The sequence below is a fragment of the Nicotiana tomentosiformis genome, chromosome 3, assembly GCF_000390325.3.
Source record: "Nicotiana tomentosiformis chromosome 3, ASM39032v3, whole genome shotgun sequence".
NCBI lineage: Eukaryota > Viridiplantae > Streptophyta > Magnoliopsida > Solanales > Solanaceae > Nicotiana > Nicotiana tomentosiformis.
In genome coordinates this window covers 70,841,564-70,862,958 of record NC_090814.1, presented here as the reverse complement: position 1 = coordinate 70,862,958, position 21,395 = coordinate 70,841,564, and the positions used below count along the sequence as shown (strand labels likewise).

The following is a 21,395-nucleotide window of genomic DNA, read 5'->3' as shown; positions in this document are numbered from 1 at the left end:
TGACCCCATCTTGGTAAAGAACTCGGTCTTCCTTTCGCTTTGACCAAAAATATGGCCCTCCTTTTTAATGAAGAATCTCGCCCTCTTTGCCATAGCTGTGGGAATGGGATTCTGTCACATGGTAATGAATCGTTTGAATTCCAAGATAGAAAATATAAAGATCCAAAATACTTTTTCAGAGAATTGATTCATCTCAAACGATTACTTTTTTCCTATAGTGCAAGTTTTTTTCTTTTTCTCCTCCTTTGAATCTCTGCAAGAGTTAGACAGACCCGTGACCCTGAATTAATCCGAAACTCACCCCCCTACTTTCTTCCCCATTTTGAATTTCAAACTCAACACCCTAACCCTAAATTTTTCCTATAAATACCCGCGTTAATTGAGCATTTAAGAGATAGGTTTTCAGCCGTTAACATTACTGTTTGATAAACTTCTCTACCACTCAAAAGCCCTAAACTACTACTACTTCATTGCTCTCGGATCTGCCGTTTTTATCCTGCTAGCACTGCGTTATAGATTTTTTAATTGTAGGCATCATGTTAATTTCTACAAATTTTCAATTGTTATATGAATGAATGCCTACTATTAGAAAATCATAATGCAGTTCTAGCAAGATACTGTGGGCTAAAAGACATTTGGGTTGCATCAACTCTCAAATTTTCAACATTCTGATACAAGTGTGAAGATGTTATATCTCAAGTTTTTTTTTATCAGAAAACCTGTAAGTTACTTCCAAAATCTCCAAACGGTTGCATATCCTAAAGCCTTTGGTGAGTTCGAAAAGGCTAAACAAGTAGCCACAACAATTAAAAAAGAAAAGGCCGGCTTGGTTCTATTTTGGAGTAATAAAAAACTGTTGCTTTTATAAATTAAGGCACTTAAAAAAGGTTAATGTGAAGAGTCATTGAAGTGATTTCTCTAATGACATCAAGTTAGCAACAAAGGCAAGTTTCGGAACTGCTTATGCAGCTTATGGCAAAATTTTAATATAGAGTCAGATGACTTTATTTTTGTGGTATTCTCTTAGTATTTTTTTTCTTAGTTTGTTGAATAATATTGATTTGGTGTCGTTCAGTTATATATTTAGTTGTTCACTCGACCACCTAACTACTGTTCTCTCCATCCACATTATGAAAATATTTTTTTTTTTGTCCGTTCCAAAAAGAATTATCTCTTAGAAACTTTTATAACCATACAAATAATCTGGACCCCTTTTTAACTTATTTAGGACCACAAATTTAAAAAATATTCATTTTTTCTTAAACTCCGTACTAAGTCAAACAATTTCACATTTAAATTGGAACAAAGGGAGTACTACTTTACAAGGAGGTATCTATGCATACCATAATTCTTGATTAATATCCACCGTGCATTTGGTTGAATCAACAAGGAGTTCAAGAAAATGAAGGAGAAGGCCCTAGAAATTCAGACAGTACCTTAGTTTCCCTAGGGACCTTGTATCTTTTTGATTAAATATGTGTATATGATGACCTTTCCAAATAATCAGATAAGTAAAACATTCTGGCATATGAATAAACTTTGAAAACTTATAATTATAGTCATTGTGGTTGTCATTTACTCTAATCTTTCAAACATGGTTATTTGGCAAATTAATTGGTCGTTTTGGCATAAGAATTGTAAAATTCCAAAAAAAAAAAGTGAAATTGTTTTTCAAGTGAAAATGAAATTTAAAAATTAGGGTTGTATTTGGACATAAGTATAATTTTGGGTTGTTTTTGAAGTTTTGTGAGTGATCTGAATGAAAATTTTGAAAAATAGTTTTTTTGGAATTTTTTAAATTTTCGAAAATTTTCAAAATTCATCGTCAAGTTAAAAGTAGAAATTTTATGGTCAAACACTGATTTTGAAAAAAAGTGAAAAAATGAAATTCTTGTCTTTTGAGAGTTCAAAGTAACTCTGTGTACCACACTTTTATACAAGCCATTACTTAGTACTTCAAGATGGTCACCCACATGGACTTGTAGTGTACCTTGAAGATCTTGAACTTCCCTCCATTCATTATTTTGTGTGTCCAAAATTTCTAATCCTACTGAGCTCTGGAGGACAATTGTAAGGATACTGTAATCTGAATATGGGGGGAGACCAAGTGCAAGGCCTGGTTGTGGACATGGAGGATAACAATTGACAGCAATTACATTCACTCCATCTTGAAAATTTTGGCTTAGATATGTTGGACCAAGTCCTAGGCCTTCAGTGATTATGCCCATGATCTTAATGGCTAACTTTTGTACTTCTTCTATATATTTCCCCATCTTTTCCCTGTCATTCAACATTCAGAGTTATTCCTTATATTGTTTCGAAACAAATGTGTAAAGGAAATTAATAAAATGTAAGGGTACAATGCTAATTAACCAAGTCCATTAATGTACATACATCTGATGTCTAGGGGAGTAGCCAATCTGAATATTCAAACTTTCTATATTTGGAAAGTCAGCTTGAACTAAGTTCAAATGTATCAGCTTCAACCTTCAAGTTTCTCTCCATGTGGAGTAGCATTTACTATATTAGAAATAAACATAATCGTGATTTTTCAATTTTCTCTCTCTCAAGTGCTTAAAAGACATTCGTCGCATGATTTCAGCAATATCAGATGAAACAATTGAATACTGACATTTGAAATATATAAACATACATGGCTTGTGATTAGAACGTGCAACTTGGTTAACTATACATCAAATTTAAATCCTGAAATCGCCGGCCCCTAGATACCCCCATGAAACAATAAATAATTAACATGCAGCTAAAGTAATACTTGCACAATTTGAGTACAAAGTTAACAAGGTATATATATATATATACCTGTAATCTGGTGGATTTTCAGGCCACAGTTTAATCCAATCAATAAGAGGATTTGCATAGTGCTTGAGGAAGACCCTCCAGAATTGAACCTTGTCTTCACCATCCTTCAAACTCGTGCCATATCGAACAGGCTTGTACACATCATTCGACATAAGTTTTTCTTTGTCCTCAGTAGCTAGGTCGAAGAAACCAAAGGCGGCTGAAAGTGCTTCATCTAATATAGTCGGGGATATTCCGTGGTTGATGACCTTCAAATAAGGAAATAAGCAGAAAACATTAATTGCAAATGACTTTAATTAACTTATCTACACTGACATGTTACCGTGTTACACTTTCACGTTACTTAAAAGATTACTACAAGTACCTGTTACAATAATAGCTTAAATATACTGAGAGCTTAACTTTTTTAATACCAATGTCAAGCTCATTGCTACGTATACTTACGTGAAAGAAACCATTGTGGCGACAAGCTTTAGCAATGTCTTGGATGATTATTGATCTCTGTAAGGGATTATCATCATTAATACCAACCAAATCAACCAGAGGGACATTTGCAAATTCGGACTTCAAACTAGGCCGTTGTGAAGGTGGCATCATGTAACACTTTGGGACATAGGACAGCCCCTTCTCTTGTGCAGTTTCCCCAATGGGAAATGAGCTAAGCTTTCATTATCGTCGGCCATCTCAAAGCTATAGGCAAAAATTGGATTATTGCTGAAAACTGAGTATACCAGAATGAATGAATAATGATAGTATATATTAGTAACATAAACGTAGAGTCGTGGGTATTTATACTTGTGCTAGCTGCTCATTGTGGCGGTTTATAGTGGCGGAGGTAGAGTGTCGGGACCGGGTTCGGCCGAACCCAGTAACTTTGATTTTAACCATGTGTTTGTGTTACAAAATTCATTGAATATGTATAAATAATTAATTTAGAACTTAGTAACTTTTAACGATTAGAATCCCGAGCCCATACGCTTGAAATCCTTACTCCAGCTGTGCGGTTTACATATGTTTGAATTGAAAACAGAACAAATGAGTGACCTAATACCATTAATTTACAAATTGAAGTATCCAGTTAAAGATATCACCTTCCCAATACTAACTGTACATGCACATATACATCCATGGTTGAAAGCTTCTGCATAAGTCATGAATAATGACTCTTCCTCCACCACCTCTCTTGGATTATCCGTGTGGATATGATTGGCTCCAACTCCAAGAGGAGGTCCCGAGCCCGAGTATCTACTTTATCTTAATAATTACATAATACTATCGAGATATTATATATATACATTAACTATGGTTCATTTAATTGTATACATGTTGCGCGTTTAATGTTGACCTGTTTTACTACAAGAATTCAGGGTGTCCATCCACGGAACAGCTACGCGTTGTTTTGGCTCAAGGGTCTTGTCCATGTTCATCTACAAATAAGACATTATTCACTTTTATACCTACGTAACACAAAAAAGGCTGTTGTTTACTGATATGATGGTACTGTTGATCATTTTCAAGATTTTGGAATTTTTCAACTGATCTATTGATGGATGCTTACGAAGCAGAATACTAAGTGGCTTTGTTTCAAAATAGAAGAGACAACTCTGAGGCGGAACGTGGTTTTGAAGCTTATTGCTTCGGGATTCTAATCCTTTTAAGTTATTGAATTATAAATTAATAATTTGTACATTTACAATAAATTTTGTAAGCCAAATATAAAGTTTAAACCAAAAGTATTGATTCTGCCGAACCCGTGGATAACATGCTGGCTCCGCCCCTTAAGATGTCTTAAGGCGTTTTTTAGTTGGCATGTTTACTAGATAGATAAAATTTATTCGCATCCGGGGTGTTAGTATGACGCAAATGAATGTGGCATGTGTCCCCCATATGAACTTTTATCATTTAACTTGGGTTAAATTTTTATTGAGACATTAAATGATACTATATATTTTCACTTTAATTTGTGATAATTGTGACCAAATTGTGCTTGCAAGTAGAGTATTTTTCTATAGTAAGCTGCTCCGGGTAATAACAAAGTTGAACCCTGAATTTTTGCGTGTCTTTTGCGACACCCTAATCCGCAGCCATTTTTCTATAAAACTAGATTCGGTTATCCGGATTCCGAGTTAAAAAAGCGGCTGCTTATTCCTTCGGAAAGGAAATACAGCTGATGGAAGTGTTTAATATGGATACTGGATAGTTTGAATACATTATGTCGTGTACTCCCTCATTCACAAATCATTTATCAATATTTTATTCTTATTTATGTTTTAAGATATAATCTCTGTTCATTAAATATTTATTCTATTTATGTGCAATTTCCATCTTCAAGAATAATTACTACTCATAGTAAGATGAAAAAAAAATAATTTTTAATTTTATCCCGAACTTCTAAAATGATAATAATTTGAGATAAATATTTTTAAAAATATAATTTGAGATGGGGTAGTATTTATTTACTCCACATTCTTTTTAACTCACTGTATACGGTGAAATATGATATGACACGTGGTCATCTAAAGGAAAGACACGTGCAACCCTAGACGGGGATGGCCGAAGACCGAACGCGGTCATTCCATTTGTCAACGGAAGGGATAACGTTCATAAAGGTGTATTAAATGCTCTGTGTCCCGTAGCATTTAATAAGGAATATTCTGCAGCATTAAGAGCAACAACCCATTACAGAGAATTTGGCATTTATATTCACCGTTACATCTTCATCAATGACCTTCATAATTGACATTAAAGGATGGCACGATCCTAAGAAATCCTTCCCTAGACGCAGCTATAAATAGTAAGCCAATTATCATTGTAAAGGAAGCACAAAAGTTTTTGGCAAAACTTACACCACATTCTATACAAAGCTTAATACAATCTTACTTTTTCGCTTTTTGATCTCATGATTGCAGTGTCCGGAAATCTTGTTCCGGAAACTGTCATCTCTGTTGTTTCATCTACATTTTAAGGCTAAGTATTGTATATTTCTTCAATTATTGCATTATTTCAGGATCAAATTAGTTCACTTGTCTACGAACCACATATAAATTCAATTGTACCATTTTACAAGTAAATAGCTTGGCGCCCACCGTGGGGACTAGACAACCGTGCAATTAAATTGATCCTTGCCTTTTTTAATAACATGATTTGATTATTTTGTCTTAGAAAAAATTACAAAAAGGGCAGAAAACACTGTTAACAACACGTACAACCCTGAAATTCGAGGGGGTCAGCCTCATTTCAAGGATTCAATCAGTGACACCCGCAATAAGGGAAATGACGCTACGTCAGTGCATGACAGGCAGAACCCTCGACAGGTTCGAGAGACAACTCCTGATGATGTTGATGAGGAGCATGTCATGGATGCAGTGAGGGTCCTACAAGAGCAACAAGCTATCATTCTAGGGCATCTCACGCGGCAGGATAAGGTTATGATGGAGCTGAAGCAGGCGCTATCGGGAGCTTCGAATAATGCAAACATACGAGATCCAATTCCTCCCGGTGTTCTCGCAAACCATGAGAAATATTAAAGAAGCACGATTCCCGAGAACTATGAGTTCCGATTCTAGCCAGAGGGATCCCAACTTATGGTGTGAATACCATGGGACGAACGGCCACCGAACAGGACTGCCGACACCTCCAGGAAGACGTGGCAACACTATTGAAGAATGATCACCTTAGAGAATTCTTGAGTGACCGAGCTAAGAACAATTATGGTCGTAATAGAGACAACGTGGAACCTTCAAAAGTAGGAGAAGAACCCCCACGCCAAACGATCAATATGATCTTCAGAGGGAATGAGATTAACGGGGTCACCTTTTCGGTAGCAAAGAAGACAAAATCAATAACTCATAGTAAAAGACTCCTGGAAGTCAATATCACTTTCACAGAAGAGGACGAAGATGGATTGATGTTACCACACAACGATGCACTGATAATTTCTTTAAATGTGTTGGATTTTAAGATTAATTGTGTTCTGGTGGATCCAGAAAATTCGGCTAATATCATACAATGGAGAGTATTGGAGCAAGCTATAGTCATCGGAAGCATTATTCCGACAACAAAGCTCCTCGCTGGATTCAACCTTGTGAGCGTGACGACCCGGGGAGAGATTTTGCTGCTCACGAACACTGAAGGAGTAATGAAAACAACTATCTTCGAAGTAGTAAATAGTGACATAGGATACAATATCATCCTGGTAAGCCCATGGTAACACGAGATGAAAGTTGTACTCTCAACATACCACCAATTGCTGAAGTTTCCAATGCCCGAAGAAATCAAGCAGATAAAAGGTGATCAACCGGCAACAAGAGAAACATGAATGCAATTTCGGTTTCCAATAGCAAAGGGAAAGAGCACACGACATAGCGATTACAGGAACCGACACATATTCCCGAGCTAGAAGAAGTTAGCCCGGGAGCAGAGTTGCTAGAACATTATCAGGTGCCGAGATATTTCCATGTTCCAGAAGAGACGGACACAACGAAGTCCACGACGGAGGAACTGGAGCAAGTTTCATTGTTCGAAGAATTCCTAGAAAGAAAATTCCATTTATAGAAAGGACTTCACCCGGAGCTCAGGTCTGGTTTTATTGAATTCCTTAAATTTAATGCTGATTGTTTTGCATGGTCGCACGAGGATATGATAGGTATCCCGACGGAAGTAGCCATACACAAGCTAAGTTTGGATCCGACCGTACCTCTGGTAAGACAAAATAAATGCCCTACTACCGAGGCCGGGAATAAATTCGTTAAAGAAGAGGTAACCCGCTTGCTTAATATCGGTTCGATCAGAGAGATAAGATGTTCGGACTGGCTAGCCAATGTAGTGGTAGTTCCGAAGAAGAACAATAAATTTCACATGTATGTAGACTATAAAGACTTTAATAAGGCATGCTTGAAAGACTCGTTCCCACTGCCGAATATCAGATCAAATGATTGATTCCACAGCCAGGCATGAGTTAATGAGTTTCCTCGATGCTTATTATGGGTACAACCAAATCAAGACGAACCCGGAAGATCAGGAAAAGACTTCGTTTATAATGAATTTCGGTACATATTGTTACAATGTGATGCCCTTCGGGTTGAAAAATGCCTGAGCCACTTATCAACGGCTCGTAAATAAGATATTTAAAAAGCAAATAGGAAAGACTATGGAAGTTTATATATACGATATGCTCGTTAAGTCTTTGAATTCAGGAGACCACCTTAAGAATTTGCAAGAAATATTCGACATCCTGAGGAAGCATAACATGAAACTTAATCCCGAGAAGTGCGCGTTCGGGGTCAGTTCTGGTAAGTTTCTATGATTTCTGGTCTAACAAAGGGGAATTGAGGTAAACCACGACAAAATCAAGGCCATATAGGATATCCCGGAACAATTGTCAAACATAAAAGAAGTCCAAAGGCTCACTGGAAGATTAGCAGCTTTGAGCAGGTTTATTTCCCGGTCGTCGAAAAAATGTCATTGCTTCTTCATACTGCTCAAAAAGAAAATTAATTTTGAATGAACACTGGAGTGCCAGCAGGCTCTGAGGGCCCTGAAGAAGTACTTATCAAGCCCTCCATTGCTCTCAAAACCAAAAGAAGGTGAAACATTGCTAGTCTACCTCGCGGTTCCAGAAGTTGCGGTAAGTGCAGTTTTAGTCCGGGAGGATGAAGGTACGCAATTTCCCATTTATTACATTAGCAAAATTTTAACGGGAGCAGAAACTCGCTACCCACATTTGAAAAAACTAGCCTTTGTTCTCGTAGTCGCCGCTCGAAAACTGAGGCCCTACTTCCAATTCCACCTGATAGCTATGGTAACTACTTTCCCTTTGCGGAACATCCTCCATAAACCCGAGCTCTCAGGAATATTGGCCAAATAGGTCGTCAAAATGAGTGAGTTTGACATAAAATATAAACCAGGGACTGCAATTAAGTCACAAGTCTTGGCTGACTTCGTGGCCGATTTTTGTCCGGCACTACTGCCTCTAGAAACCAAGGAGGTAGTATTGGTGTCGGAATCGACATCAGGGGTTTGGACCTTATTTACGGATGGAGCTTCCAACGTAAAAGGGTCCGGACTCGAAATAGTCTTAATCATGCCTTCGGGGGAAACCTTGAGGCAAGCCATCATAATGATCCCTTTAACTAACAATGAAGTAGAGTACGAAGTTTTGATTGCAGGGCTCATATTAGCCTGGTGAATTGATTCTGAGGTTATCAAAATCAAATGTGACTCGCAGCTGGTGGTAAATCAGGTCTATAGGATCTTTGATACCAAAGAAGAACGTATGCAACAGTATGTGGTAAAGTTCCATGTTTTTTTGGCACGATTTCGGGAATGTTCAATTACTCATATCCCGAGAGAGGATAACGCAGGAGCAAATGCATTATCAAACTTAGAATCATCGATGGAAATAAGACGCCAATGACTTTGTACTAAAATGTGATAAGTGCCAACGTTACGCACCACTAGTATACCAACCGGCAGAACCCTTACATTCGGTTCTGCCCCCATGGCCATTCATGAAATGGGAGATGGACATGGTTGGACGGCTGCTACCGACTCCTATAAAGGTAAGGTTTCTTTTAATTCTGAATGACTATTTTTCTAAATGAGTGGAAACGGGTCGTTATCAGAAGATCGGAGAACGCGGAGTGGTGGATTTCTTGTAGGAAAATATAATATGCATGTTCGGAATACCAAAAGAGATAACATGTGACAATGGGCCATAATTTATCGGTGTAAAAGTTTCAAAGTTCCTCGAAGATTTGAAGATAAAGAGGATCACATCTTCTCCTTATCATCCTAGCACAAACGGTCAAGCGGAATCAACAAACAAAGTGATTATTCAAAACCTCAAGAATAGGTTAGAAGAAGCAAAAGGCAAATGGCCCGAAGAATTTCCCAGAGTTCTATGGGCATATCGAACAACGGCCAAATCGAGCACATGAGAAACTCCTTTTTCCCTTGTGTACGGTGCCGAATCCTTAATCCCGGTGGAAGTGGGCGAACCCACTTTGAGATATTTTCGGGAAGATGAAGAATCGGACAACGAAGCAATGTTAATCAATTTGGAACTGCTTGAGGAACACATGGACTTGGCACGTGTAAGAATGGCAGATCAAAAGCAGAGAATGGAGCGATATTATAATCGAAGAGACAACCTCCATTATTTCAAAGTAGGAGATTTGGTTCTGAGGAAAGTAACCCAAAATACCCGGGAGCTCAACGCGGGGAAGCTAGGTCCAATATAAGAAAGTCCCTACCGGATTTCAGCTATCACTGGGAAAGGTTCATACGAGTAGGAGAACCAGAATGGATACAAGTTTCCTAGTAATTGAAACTGGCACACCTCAAAAGATATTATTGCTGATGAACATTACTCAAGCGAAAAGTATGTGCTGCACTCTTTTTCCCTTCATTCAATTTTTGTCCCAATTGGATTTTTCTGGCAAGCTTTTTAATGAGACAACGATAGAAAACGTACTACGAAGACAACAACAATAAGACCTTTGATAGCAAGGCAAACAAACAAGCTTCCACTCGGGGACAGTTAGATAATCTTTGGTTCGATAGCAAATTCCCACTGGGAAGTTAAGTTTGCTACCAAACAGAGGTTACCCGACCGTTCACGAGCACAAACCGCTAGAGGATTGTTAGATATTCTTTCGCTCGATAGCATGGATTCCTAAGGGGAAGTAAGGTATATTGTCGAGTTAAGGATTATCTAGCAATTCATTAGTGCGATCTTTGAACACACAAGACTTCCAGTATTTCAATTCGCATTCTTCGCATTCGAACATTGGAGAATATGGCAATATTGACTGCCACGTCAATCGGGAAACAAAAATCCAAAAACCAAATGCATCATCGAGACCGGGGACTGTGCAACCAGCCCTGTAGAAACAAGTTGTACAAGATAGTCACAAGTAATGGCAATATCTTTTTTAGCATAATAAATACTAGCCATAAGTAATGAAAATTTTTTTTTAGCATAATAAATGCTAGACACAAGTAATGGCAATTTCTTAGCATAATAAATGCTTGTGTACTTTTGAAAATAGAAGGAATTATAAGAAAAGTAATCCTTTTATTTTTATCTTGTTTCTTGTATGAACAATGAACTAACTTTGTCATTTGAAAGTTAAACAGGTAATTCAAATGTTAGTATCGTAATGAACAGGATACGTCTTGTTCAAGAGCACCGTAAATATAAGAGGGCCCTCTCTTATAAAAATCCTCACGTTAAAGGGTTGATTTTGGAAGACTTTATACCCAAAATAAAAATGCCTTCGAGGAAAAATGCACCCGAAGACATACACGAAAGGACGCAAAAAGTAAATTTGTGCAAATACTTATGAAAGGCCTCACGTTAAAGGGTTAGTTTTGGAAGAATTTATCCCCGAAATCAAAAAGAGTTCGAGGAAAAATGCACACAAAGACATACATGAAAGGACGCAAAAAGTAAACTTGCGCACATACTTATAAAAACCCTCATGTTAAAAGGTTGGTTTTTGAAGAATTTATGCCCGAAATCAAAATGGCCTTCGAGGAAAAATGCACCCGAAGACATACACGAAAGGACGCAAAAAATAAACTTGCGCTAATACTTATAGAAACTCTCACGTAAAAGGGATAATGCTCGGAACCAAAGTGCTTCGAGGAAAAGGCATCCGAGACTACACATAGTAGAGCGCGAACAGAAAAACGTGCGCGGAATTCTTAAGAAAATGCAAAGGTTAAAGACTTGCATGGATATTTAAACGAAAGTAAGACTCAAACAATTCTTGAGCAAAAATATGTATTTATTTACAAGAACATGCCAAAACGGTAAAAGTACAAAATGGGAAAAAATAAATAAAAGTTAAACTGCAGTGCCTCCGAAACCAGGAGGAAGAGAAGTGTCTGCATCCTCGGGAGAAGTATGTGGGTCCACCGGTGGCTCAACATTTTCATCAGTTTGGCCTTCGGCACCGTCATCTTCCGATTCTTCTTCAATTCCCGAAAACTCGGAACCAGAACTAGAAGGGCCAAGTACATCAGACCTCGATGGGAGTCCACTTTTAGCAGCTAACTTAAGCTCGCGTGCCTTAGCAATTTCGACATCAAAGTCAATGAAACCAGCTTTGGCCTCTTCCAATATTTTTCTCCTCATACTGTACGTGGCGTAAGTTTTTCAATAATGAGGGAAGCCTCTCGGCGCTTGAGTTCTTTTTTGAGTTGGGTTACCTTGGCAGAAAGGTTTTTCCAAGAAGACATAGTAGGTTTGAGACTGACATCAAGGTCACGGATAGTTGAACTAAAGGGTCTATTATTCTCGATAGTTTTCCTGTACTTCTCTTCTAGTTGGGCGTGTTTCGCCCCCAAAGCAGCAAGCTCTTTAATTTTGGAGTTCAAGTCTACCTCTAAGTTAATCACTCTTTTAGCGGAGGTAACCTCGCACTCGGTTGCAGTAAGAACGACGTCCAGGACTTCATCCCATTTGGCCTTGGCCTCATCAAATCTAACCCTCATACGGGCTAATTTTTGGGCTAAGGGTTACCACTTCTTGCTCGCTTTGCTGCAAACGAGCCTCGAAAACAACGACCTCAGTAGCTTTGGTTTCCAGTTCTGAGAGGCGGAGAACAGTTCGGTCCCGTTCCACCAAAAGTTGATTTTGTTCAGAAGTAAGTTCCTCCTTCTCATGAATCAACCTTTGAAGGCACTCAGAAGCAAGAAAGTTGGCCTACAAAACAAGAAGAAGTAAAACTTATAATACATTCATACAAAAGTATAAGAAATAACAAAGGAATAAAGGAACGTACCGTTGCGGTGTTGTGCATGGAGTTGTTCAACAAACACTCTCCTGAGAGTGCCTGAGTCTTTTAGCAGTCTTTCTCTGAAGCCAAAGGCTTCAGATAAATAGCAAGCTCCACCGGCCGGGATAGCAAGTTGCATCCGGTAGAGACCGAAAGAGTAACGTTCCTCCTCCTTTGTGGATCTTCAGAAGGGGCAACATAATGTTGCCTTAAATTCCCATGAACTGGGGACCGTGGAAGAGGAACACCCTCTTCATGGTCAGGTACGGACTGTGGAGGCGATGTAGCAACTACTGGTGGAAGAGTGGATGAAGATGGAAGTGATGTAGCAGTTGCTGCTATTGGTGAAGATGGAGATGAAGCTGATGCAGTTGAAGAGTGAGAAGCAGCTGCATCAAATACAGTGTTGGTTGTTGGATGCTGGCCAACCAAGGATGGTTAGGACCGGTAATCAACCCCGCAGTACTGGGCACAATAATTGGGGCCCGAAAATGGGAGTTGACAATATCAACCAAATCAAACTCTCCCCAAAGTGCCGATGCATCGTCATCGGTTGGTGTAACTCTCTCAACATGTCGAACATCCTGTTGAGATGATGAGGATTGTTGTCTTCTATGTAGAGAAGCTCCTTCATCACTAGCTTATTCTTCATCATCAATCATCACGGTGTCTATGACTGACCCGAAAGGAGGACTAGTCACCATAGCCACTGAAGATGACTCGGGGGCATCAATCTTTGCCCTCTTATTCTTTTCCCCGACCGCGGAGGAACGTCTTCTCTTCGGTTGTTTATCCTCAGGCCGGGGACTCCGTAAAGAAGTGTTTGCGCCCGAAATAGGCCCGTAGGTACCTGTTTGAGTAAGTGTATCCTGAAGCAGCCTCGCTGCATCAACAGGATCATCCAAGATGTCCTCCTCGGGGACAGCAACAGATCCCACAGGTAGACCTAATTTCGTGAACAAGTTAGAAGGGTTCAACCAAGTTCTCCATATACAAACAATATGGAAGCAAGGTAAGTTAAAATTACCATGATTTTTTGTCTTCCACCCATATTTAAAGGCCAGTTCTTTCCACAAATGAGTTTCGGGTGTCATGGCGTCCAAGATCTTTTGAACCCACCGGTCCAAGCCTTCCATTACTGGTGGTATTCACCGAGTTTCTGAAACCAATGAAGGATGGAAGATCAATATGGCTATAAAAAAATATTTAGTAAAAGGAAATACTAAACAAAGAGCTTACGAGTGCGGTTCTAAGCGACCGGAAAGGATAAAGTCGTTGCTGAAATAATATCATTGGTGGCGACTTCAAAGAACCATTCCATCCACCCACGGTCGTTGTCATCATCCATGCTAGACAGCAAAGCATGGTGACCACGCTTGCAAAAATTTATTATTCCCCCGCAGAATATTTTAGGAGAATAGAGATTCATCATATGAGCTAAGGTTAGCTCCTCTCCAATCTCATGGCACAAGCGTCGAAGGCAGGCGACCGTCCTCCACACTGAAGGACTTACATGTGCCAAACACGCCTGGTAGCGAAGACAAAACTCTGCAATCATGGAATCAAGTTCTCCACTCAAAGAAGACGCACCCAAAGTAAAGAGATACGTGTAAAAGTATATAAAACCTTCCTTGGGAAGGGTCACTCGCTCCGATAGGTCAGGAGCAATGATATCCAACTCATGGCAGTGGCAGTTTTCCTTCACAACAGGAATACTAGAAGGACGAATGGAAGAAAGGTACCTACTAACAACCCATGTACAAGGGTTAGCAGTGGGGAAATTCTCTTCTAAGTCCTTTGTGGTACTGAGTCTCCTTGGGATGATGGAACTCACCGTTGGAGGAGCAGAGTCCTCGGCTTTGTTCTTGTTCTTTGAAGAACCGACATGCTTGGAGGAAGAAGCCATTGAATAAAAAGAAGAAAAATATTTTTAGAGAAAGGATGGAGAACAAATATGCAAATCAGAAGTTCGAGAAATTATGAAGTGCAAAGAAAAATAATGATGCGTATAAGTAAAATTTTGGCGGCTAAATTCATGGACATGATTACGTCGATAATCGACAAAAGTTGTGCTGAATCGTGGGATGACGCATGTTCGGGGCATTAAACACGGAGATACGTGCGTCTAATCAACTGTCAGAAGCCTTCAGAGGGAGTTAAAGTAATTCTCACCAAAAGAGTATTTCTACCAACTTTCCGGTAACATAAAGTTATGTCACTGAAAAGCAGGGGGACTATATGTATAAGGTGAAATATGATATGACACGTGGTCATCTAAAGGAAAGACACGTGGAACCCTAGACTGGGATGGCCGAAGACCGAACGCAGTCATTCCGCTTGTCATCGGAAGGGAAAACGTTCATAAAGGTGTATTAATTGCTTTGCGCCCGGTAGCATTTAATAAGGAATATCCTGTAGCATTAAAAGCAACGGCCCGTTACAGAGAATTTAACATTTATATTCACCGTTACATCTTCATCAATGACCCTCATAATTAACATTAAAGGAGGGCACGATCCTAGGACCTTCTTCCCTAGATGCAACTATAAATAGTGAGCCCAGTTATCATTGTAAAGGACACGAAATTTTCTAACAAAACTTACACCACATTCTATACAAAACTTAATACAATCTTACTTTTTCGCTTTTTGGTTTCATCATTGTTGTGCCCAGGAACCTTGTTCCCTGAATTGTCATTTTTGTTGTTTCATCTACATTTTAAGGCTAAGTATTATATATTTCTTCAATTATTGTATTATTTCAGGATCAAATTAGTTCATTTGTCTAGAAACCACATATAAATTCAACTGTACCGTTTTACGGGTAAACAAGACGCAAACAGTTTGAGGGGAGATTGGCTCTTTTTCTTTTCCCATGTTAAAGGGGTATCTTTGCAGCGTTGCTGGTAAAATAATTAATAAGTAAACTATTTTCTTTAGTAATTTATTTACAAAGATGCCGGACATATTAATGTATGATAACGATAATAATTTACACGAGGGTAAAATTTCAATTTGATAGCAAGTCTCAAATTCCAACTTGTGATACATATGGGTTAATTATTACCTCTTAGCTCTGGGTTGTCCTCATGATGGAATGACATAACTGACTCCATATAGCTTGAAAGAGCCCTCTTACGTGCCTCACAGTACAAGAAATTGCGGAAAAATGACACAATAAGGGGTGATTTTGAATTTTTGGCCTTGTTAAACAAAAATTTCTAGAATTGACCTTTGCTGCAATTTTTGGCATAAATTCTAGTTATAACTTATAATGTGCGCGTAAGTTAGTTTTCCTATGAGGCAAAAGTTTGAGACATTTCAAGACGTTACAGATAACGAATATGCATTGCCAATTGGATAGGGGTTTCAGTTATATTTATCTATGAACAATTGAGCAGCATAGATAACTTTTGCCTATGAGACAGAACTTCTGGCTAGTTTAGGAGGTTCACCTTATTGAAATGGCCCAAAGTCCTGCATCATGTGGAAAACTAATTGGGGTATTATAACTTTTAGTCCGCGTCAGAAATTATTTATATTTGATAGTCGAAAAAGTATATAAAATTTGTATAATTTTTGTATATAACTTACATACATACATATATACATACATACATATATATATATATATATATATATATATATATATATATATATATATATAATATAAAACATATAAATTATATATTTTTTCGCCTATTATCTTTACAGCGGTTATACAATGTCATTTTTCCAAACTAATTTATGCGGAAACAAACTAAAGGTCATTTCTTAAGAAAATTTGTTAAACGGGCAAAAATTCATGACCACCCCTTATGGAGGCCATTCTTGTAAATAAAACTGGTAAGTGGGCCGGTTCAGGTCCGGGACCGCGGTCCAAACGGGCCAGGATCTTTAGGACCGGTTTTAGTATGCCCGGGCCGATCTCGTGGGCCGGTCCTATACTTTGGGCCCGCCAGTCCCGGGACCATTTGGCCCGTCAGGGACCGGAACCGGACCAGTCCCTTAGCGGGCCAAGTAGTCCCAACGGTCAACTTTTTTTTTAAAATTTAAAATATAGTCATTGGGCTGTCAAAAATAGTCGTTGGCTATTTATAAAATAGTCATTTAACCTATATATATATATATATATATATATATATATATATATATATATATATATATATATAACAACAACAATAACAACCCAGTATAATCCCACTAGTGGGGTCTGGGGAGGGTATTGTGTATGCAGACCTTACCCCTACCCTGGGGTAGAGAGGCTGTTTCCAATAGACCCTCGGCATCCTTCCCTCCAAGGACTCACCACCTTGCTCTTGGGGTGACTCGAACTCACAACCTCTTGGTTGAAAGTGGAGGGTGCTTACCATCAGAGCAACCCACCTTGTCAATATATATAAGCTATATATACATCTTATATAAGATTTATATATAGTATAGTATATATACTAAATGTATAATATATATGCTATATTAAACAATTGAATCTAACAAGAAAAAGCATTTCAACTTCGATCCAGATTCATTTTCCGGGTGCAATGCTAAAAGTAGATAGTTTGTGTTATGAAATATAGCTCAAAGTAACAATATAGAACAAGGAAAAACAAGCTAAAAGATATAGAGAGAAAGAGAGGAGGGATTCTTATTTCTTCTTCAATTGTATGTATTCTCCTATCTATTACAAGACCTTTATATAGGCATAAAAAGTGAAGAAAAATATGTCATTGAATATGCCATTAAGCATAGAAATATGTCATTGAATATGTCATTAAGCATTTGAGAAGATCATGGAGGAAGAGTAGACATCCACCATAATTTAATTTTTCTTATAATACTCCCCCTTGGATGTCCATAGATAATGTGCCTCGTTAAAACCTTATTAGGAAAAAACCCAATGAAAAAAAATTCTAGTGAAGGAAAAAGAGTACACATGTTTAGAAATATACCTTTTGGTTGCCTTGTTAAAAACCTTGCAAGGAAAATCCAGTGGGATAAAACCTTATAAGGGAAAAAGAGTACAACGTGTATTAACTCCCCCTGAGAGCATCAATTCATATCCTTGAGCCTTCGCATCCCAATCTTGTACACTAGTTTCTTAAAGGTTGACGTCGATAGAGATTTGGTAAACAAATCAACCATATTATCACTTGAACGGATCTGTTGCACATTGATATCACCATTCTTTTGAGGATCATGTGTGAAAAAATAACTTTGGTGAAATGTGTTTTGTCCTATCCCCTTTTATGAATCCTCCCTTCAATTGGACTATGCATATTGCATTGTCTTCATACAAAATTGTGGATAGTTTGTCACACTTACCACATTTGTCTCGAATCAGGTGTATTATAGACCCCAACCATACACATACTCGACTTGCTTCATGAATAGCAATTATCTCAGCATGATTAGATGAAGTAGCCACGATTGATTGCTTAGTCGATCGCCAAGATATGGCAGTACCTCCATATGTAAACACACAACCTATTTGAGATCGAGCCTTGTATGGGTCAGATAAATACCCAGCATCGGCATAACCAACAAGATCGGGACTGCAATCATTGCCATAAAATAATCCCATATCGGTAATCCCTTTTAGATACAACAATATGTGTTTGATTCCATTCCAATGTCTCCATGTAGGAGCAAAGTTATATCTTCTTAAGACATTAACTGAAAAAGTTATGTGAGACCTTGTAATGTTAGAAAGATACATTAGTACACCAACTGCATTAAAATATGGTACTTCGAGACCAAGAAGCTCTTCATTATTTTCATGAGATCGGAATGGATATTTATTTATATCGAGTGATCTCACAACCATCGGGGTACTCAATGGATGTGCTTTATCCATATAAAATCGCTTTAAAATCTTTTTAGTGTATGCTGATTGATGGACAAAAATTCCATCTTTCATATGCTCATTTTGTAGACCAAGATAAAATTTTGTCTTTCCAAGATCTTTCATTTCAAATTCTTTCTTTAAATAGTCTACTGTTTTAGGAAGCTCCCTAGAAGTTCCAATGATATTTAAATCATCAACATACACGCCGATTATCACAAATTTAGATCCAGATCTTTTTATAAAGACACACGGACAAATTGAATCATTCTTATACCCTTCTTTCAACAGGTAGTCACTCAGGCGATTATACCACATGCGCCCTAATTGTTTCAATCTGTATAAGGATTTTTGAATGCTTCAGAACAATATAAATACTTAATTGATTTTTATTATACGCATATCACGTTTTTCTTGTATTGTCAGATTAAAACCTGAAATGATGATGTCACGACCCAAAATCCCACCACAGGCGTCGTGATGACACCTAGTCTCTAAGACTAGGTAAGCCGATTTCAATTACCTTTTGAAGCCATTTTTGTTTTTTTGAAACTAACAGCGGAAATAATTACAATATATAACCTCCCAAGACTGGTAGTAATGAGTCAGAAACTCTAACTGAATACATAGAATGATCACGAGGACCGAATATATAATACTGTTTGATTACAAGTTAACAATACAATGAAATGAAAAGACTCCAAGGGACTGCGACGACAAAAAGCTCTACCTTGAATGTTACGATCACGCTTTAACTCTGCTCAAGTCCGTTATCTTCAATACCTGGCTCTGCACAAAAATGTGCAGAAGTGTAGAGTGAGCACACCACAGCGGTGCCCAGTAAGTATCAAGACTAACCTCAATGGAGTAGAGACGAGGTACAACCAAGACACTCACTAGTCTAATAATCTGTGCAATATAGCATACGATAATAATAGAAAACAAATAACAATAAGGGCAACACCAATCAACTAGTGATTTAAACAGCAAGGCAACATGAACATCATAATTATTACTCAACGAATAATAAACACAGGTACAACCAATTAATCAAGTCTTTCAATGAAAGTCTCTAGAATATAATCCTTTTCAATAAATACATCTCAAATATACTTTCTTTAAATAAACATATCTTTCAAATAGAATTCTTTCAAATAAATCTCTTCTGAATATAATTCTTTCCAATAAATATCTTTCGAATATAATTCCTTCAAGTAAATATCTTTCAAATATAATTCTTTCAAGTAAATATCTTTCAAATATAAATTCTTTCAAGTAAATATCTTTCAAATATAATTCTTTCAAATAAATAACTTTCAAATATAATTCTTTCAAGTAAATATCTTTCAAATATAATTCTTTCAAGTAAATAACTTTCAAATATAATTCTTTCAAGTAAATATCTTTCAAATATAATTCTTTCAAATAAATGTCTTTCAAATATAATTCTTTCAAGTAAATAACTTTCAAATATAATTCTTTCGAATAAAAATCACCATATGATGCCTCATTTAACTTTCATGGCGTGCGAAATATATTCAACACATCACATCAAATGGCACGGTAATACCTTCGTGCACTTGTCACATTCTCACCCAATATATATATATATATATATATATATATATATATATATATATATATATATATATATATATAGAACAAACCAATTAGCACGGTAATACCCTTCGTGCATTTATATCTTTCTCACAGTACATACATACAACAGTACCAACTAAGTGGGAGAAGTGCCAATAACATTAAAAAAAAAATAAAGTAGAGACACAGAGGAAGCAACAATGACTACAAGTCACATAAAAAACATAGGTGTACAATAACATCTCAAGATAAAGGCATGAATGTATACACAACAAACAATATCACAATATAATGTATGTCTCTCGTCCTCTCCTGCACGGAAACACCCTTCGTGCCATGAGTATATGATAATATAAAAATAATTACACGGCATCACCCTTCGTGCTTTTACTCTCATCCTCACCTGATAATATAAATAAAATGGCACGGCATCACCCTTCGTGCTTTTACTCTCATCCTCACCTGATAATATAAATAAAACGACACGGCATCACCCTTCGTGCTTTACCCTATCAATGGCACGGCATCACCTTTCGTGCTTTACACTCTCCCTCACATGATAATATAATTCAAATGGCACGGCATCACCCTCGTGCTTTACACCCTTCGTGTTTTACACTCTTCCTCACCAAGCACATGTATATCATTAACAAGCAAGGTAGGAAGCATAAATAAAGTCAAGGAGAGAGTTTAATCCACAACATAATACAATATTTCATATCACAATTTGTCACTGACCACAATCAAGTTCCAATACGTAGCAGAATCAATAAATTTCTCAATAAATAGCCCAAGGCTCCACATTCTTGATAATTATATTAACTCCTCAATTTAAACTTATTTAATAAACATTTGCAGATAATGATTCCATCGTGAATTTAGTTCCAAGAAACATATCAAATCAACAAACACACGGAATTCACATAAAATCCAAATAACAATAACACCAAATTATTATATAAAACACAAATTTGACAATTAAGGAATGTCGCATGATAACTCAAGTATTTACTAGTGCCAACAATTATCCAATTTAATACATAAAGATACCTAAAACCTTAAACCAATAAAATTTTCACATATAAGTTCGAGTACGTATTCGTCACCTCGCGTACACGACTTCCAACCACACAATTTCCACATAAGACTTAATGCCTAAGGGGTAATTCTCCCACTCGAGGTTAGGCAAGATACTTACCTCTTTGAAGTTATGCCGATATTCCAAAATCGTCTTCTTGCTTGAATTGACCTCTGAACCGCTCAAATCTATCCAAATTAATTTTATAACTTCATTAAAATTCATCGAAAATAATTCCGGATAATAATACACCGACTAAAAATTTTATTCCA

General features: G+C 37.4%; 1 protein-coding gene across 2 annotated transcripts; it reads right to left on the bottom strand.

Annotated features, from left to right (window-relative positions):
• Positions 1 to 1,527: 1,527 nt before the first annotated feature.
• Positions 1,528 to 4,049, bottom strand: LOC104090111 (flavanone 3-dioxygenase 3-like). Of its 2 annotated transcripts, none has more exons than XM_009595162.4 (4): positions 3,912 to 4,049; positions 3,265 to 3,534; positions 2,821 to 3,068; positions 1,528 to 2,280 (listed from the first exon to the last, which is right to left on the bottom strand). In XM_009595162.4, the coding sequence occupies exons 2-4, from the start codon at positions 3,415 to 3,417 to the stop codon at positions 1,689 to 1,691; spliced, it is 993 nt and encodes a 330-aa protein (XP_009593457.3). In that variant the 5' UTR covers positions 3,418 to 3,534; positions 3,912 to 4,049; the 3' UTR covers positions 1,528 to 1,688. The 2 variants fall into 2 exon arrangements, with proteins under 2 accessions (XP_009593457.3, XP_070053202.1); XM_070197101.1 differs by having other exon boundaries at positions 3,265 to 3,510.
• Between the last annotated feature and the right edge of the window lie 17,346 nt (positions 4,050 to 21,395).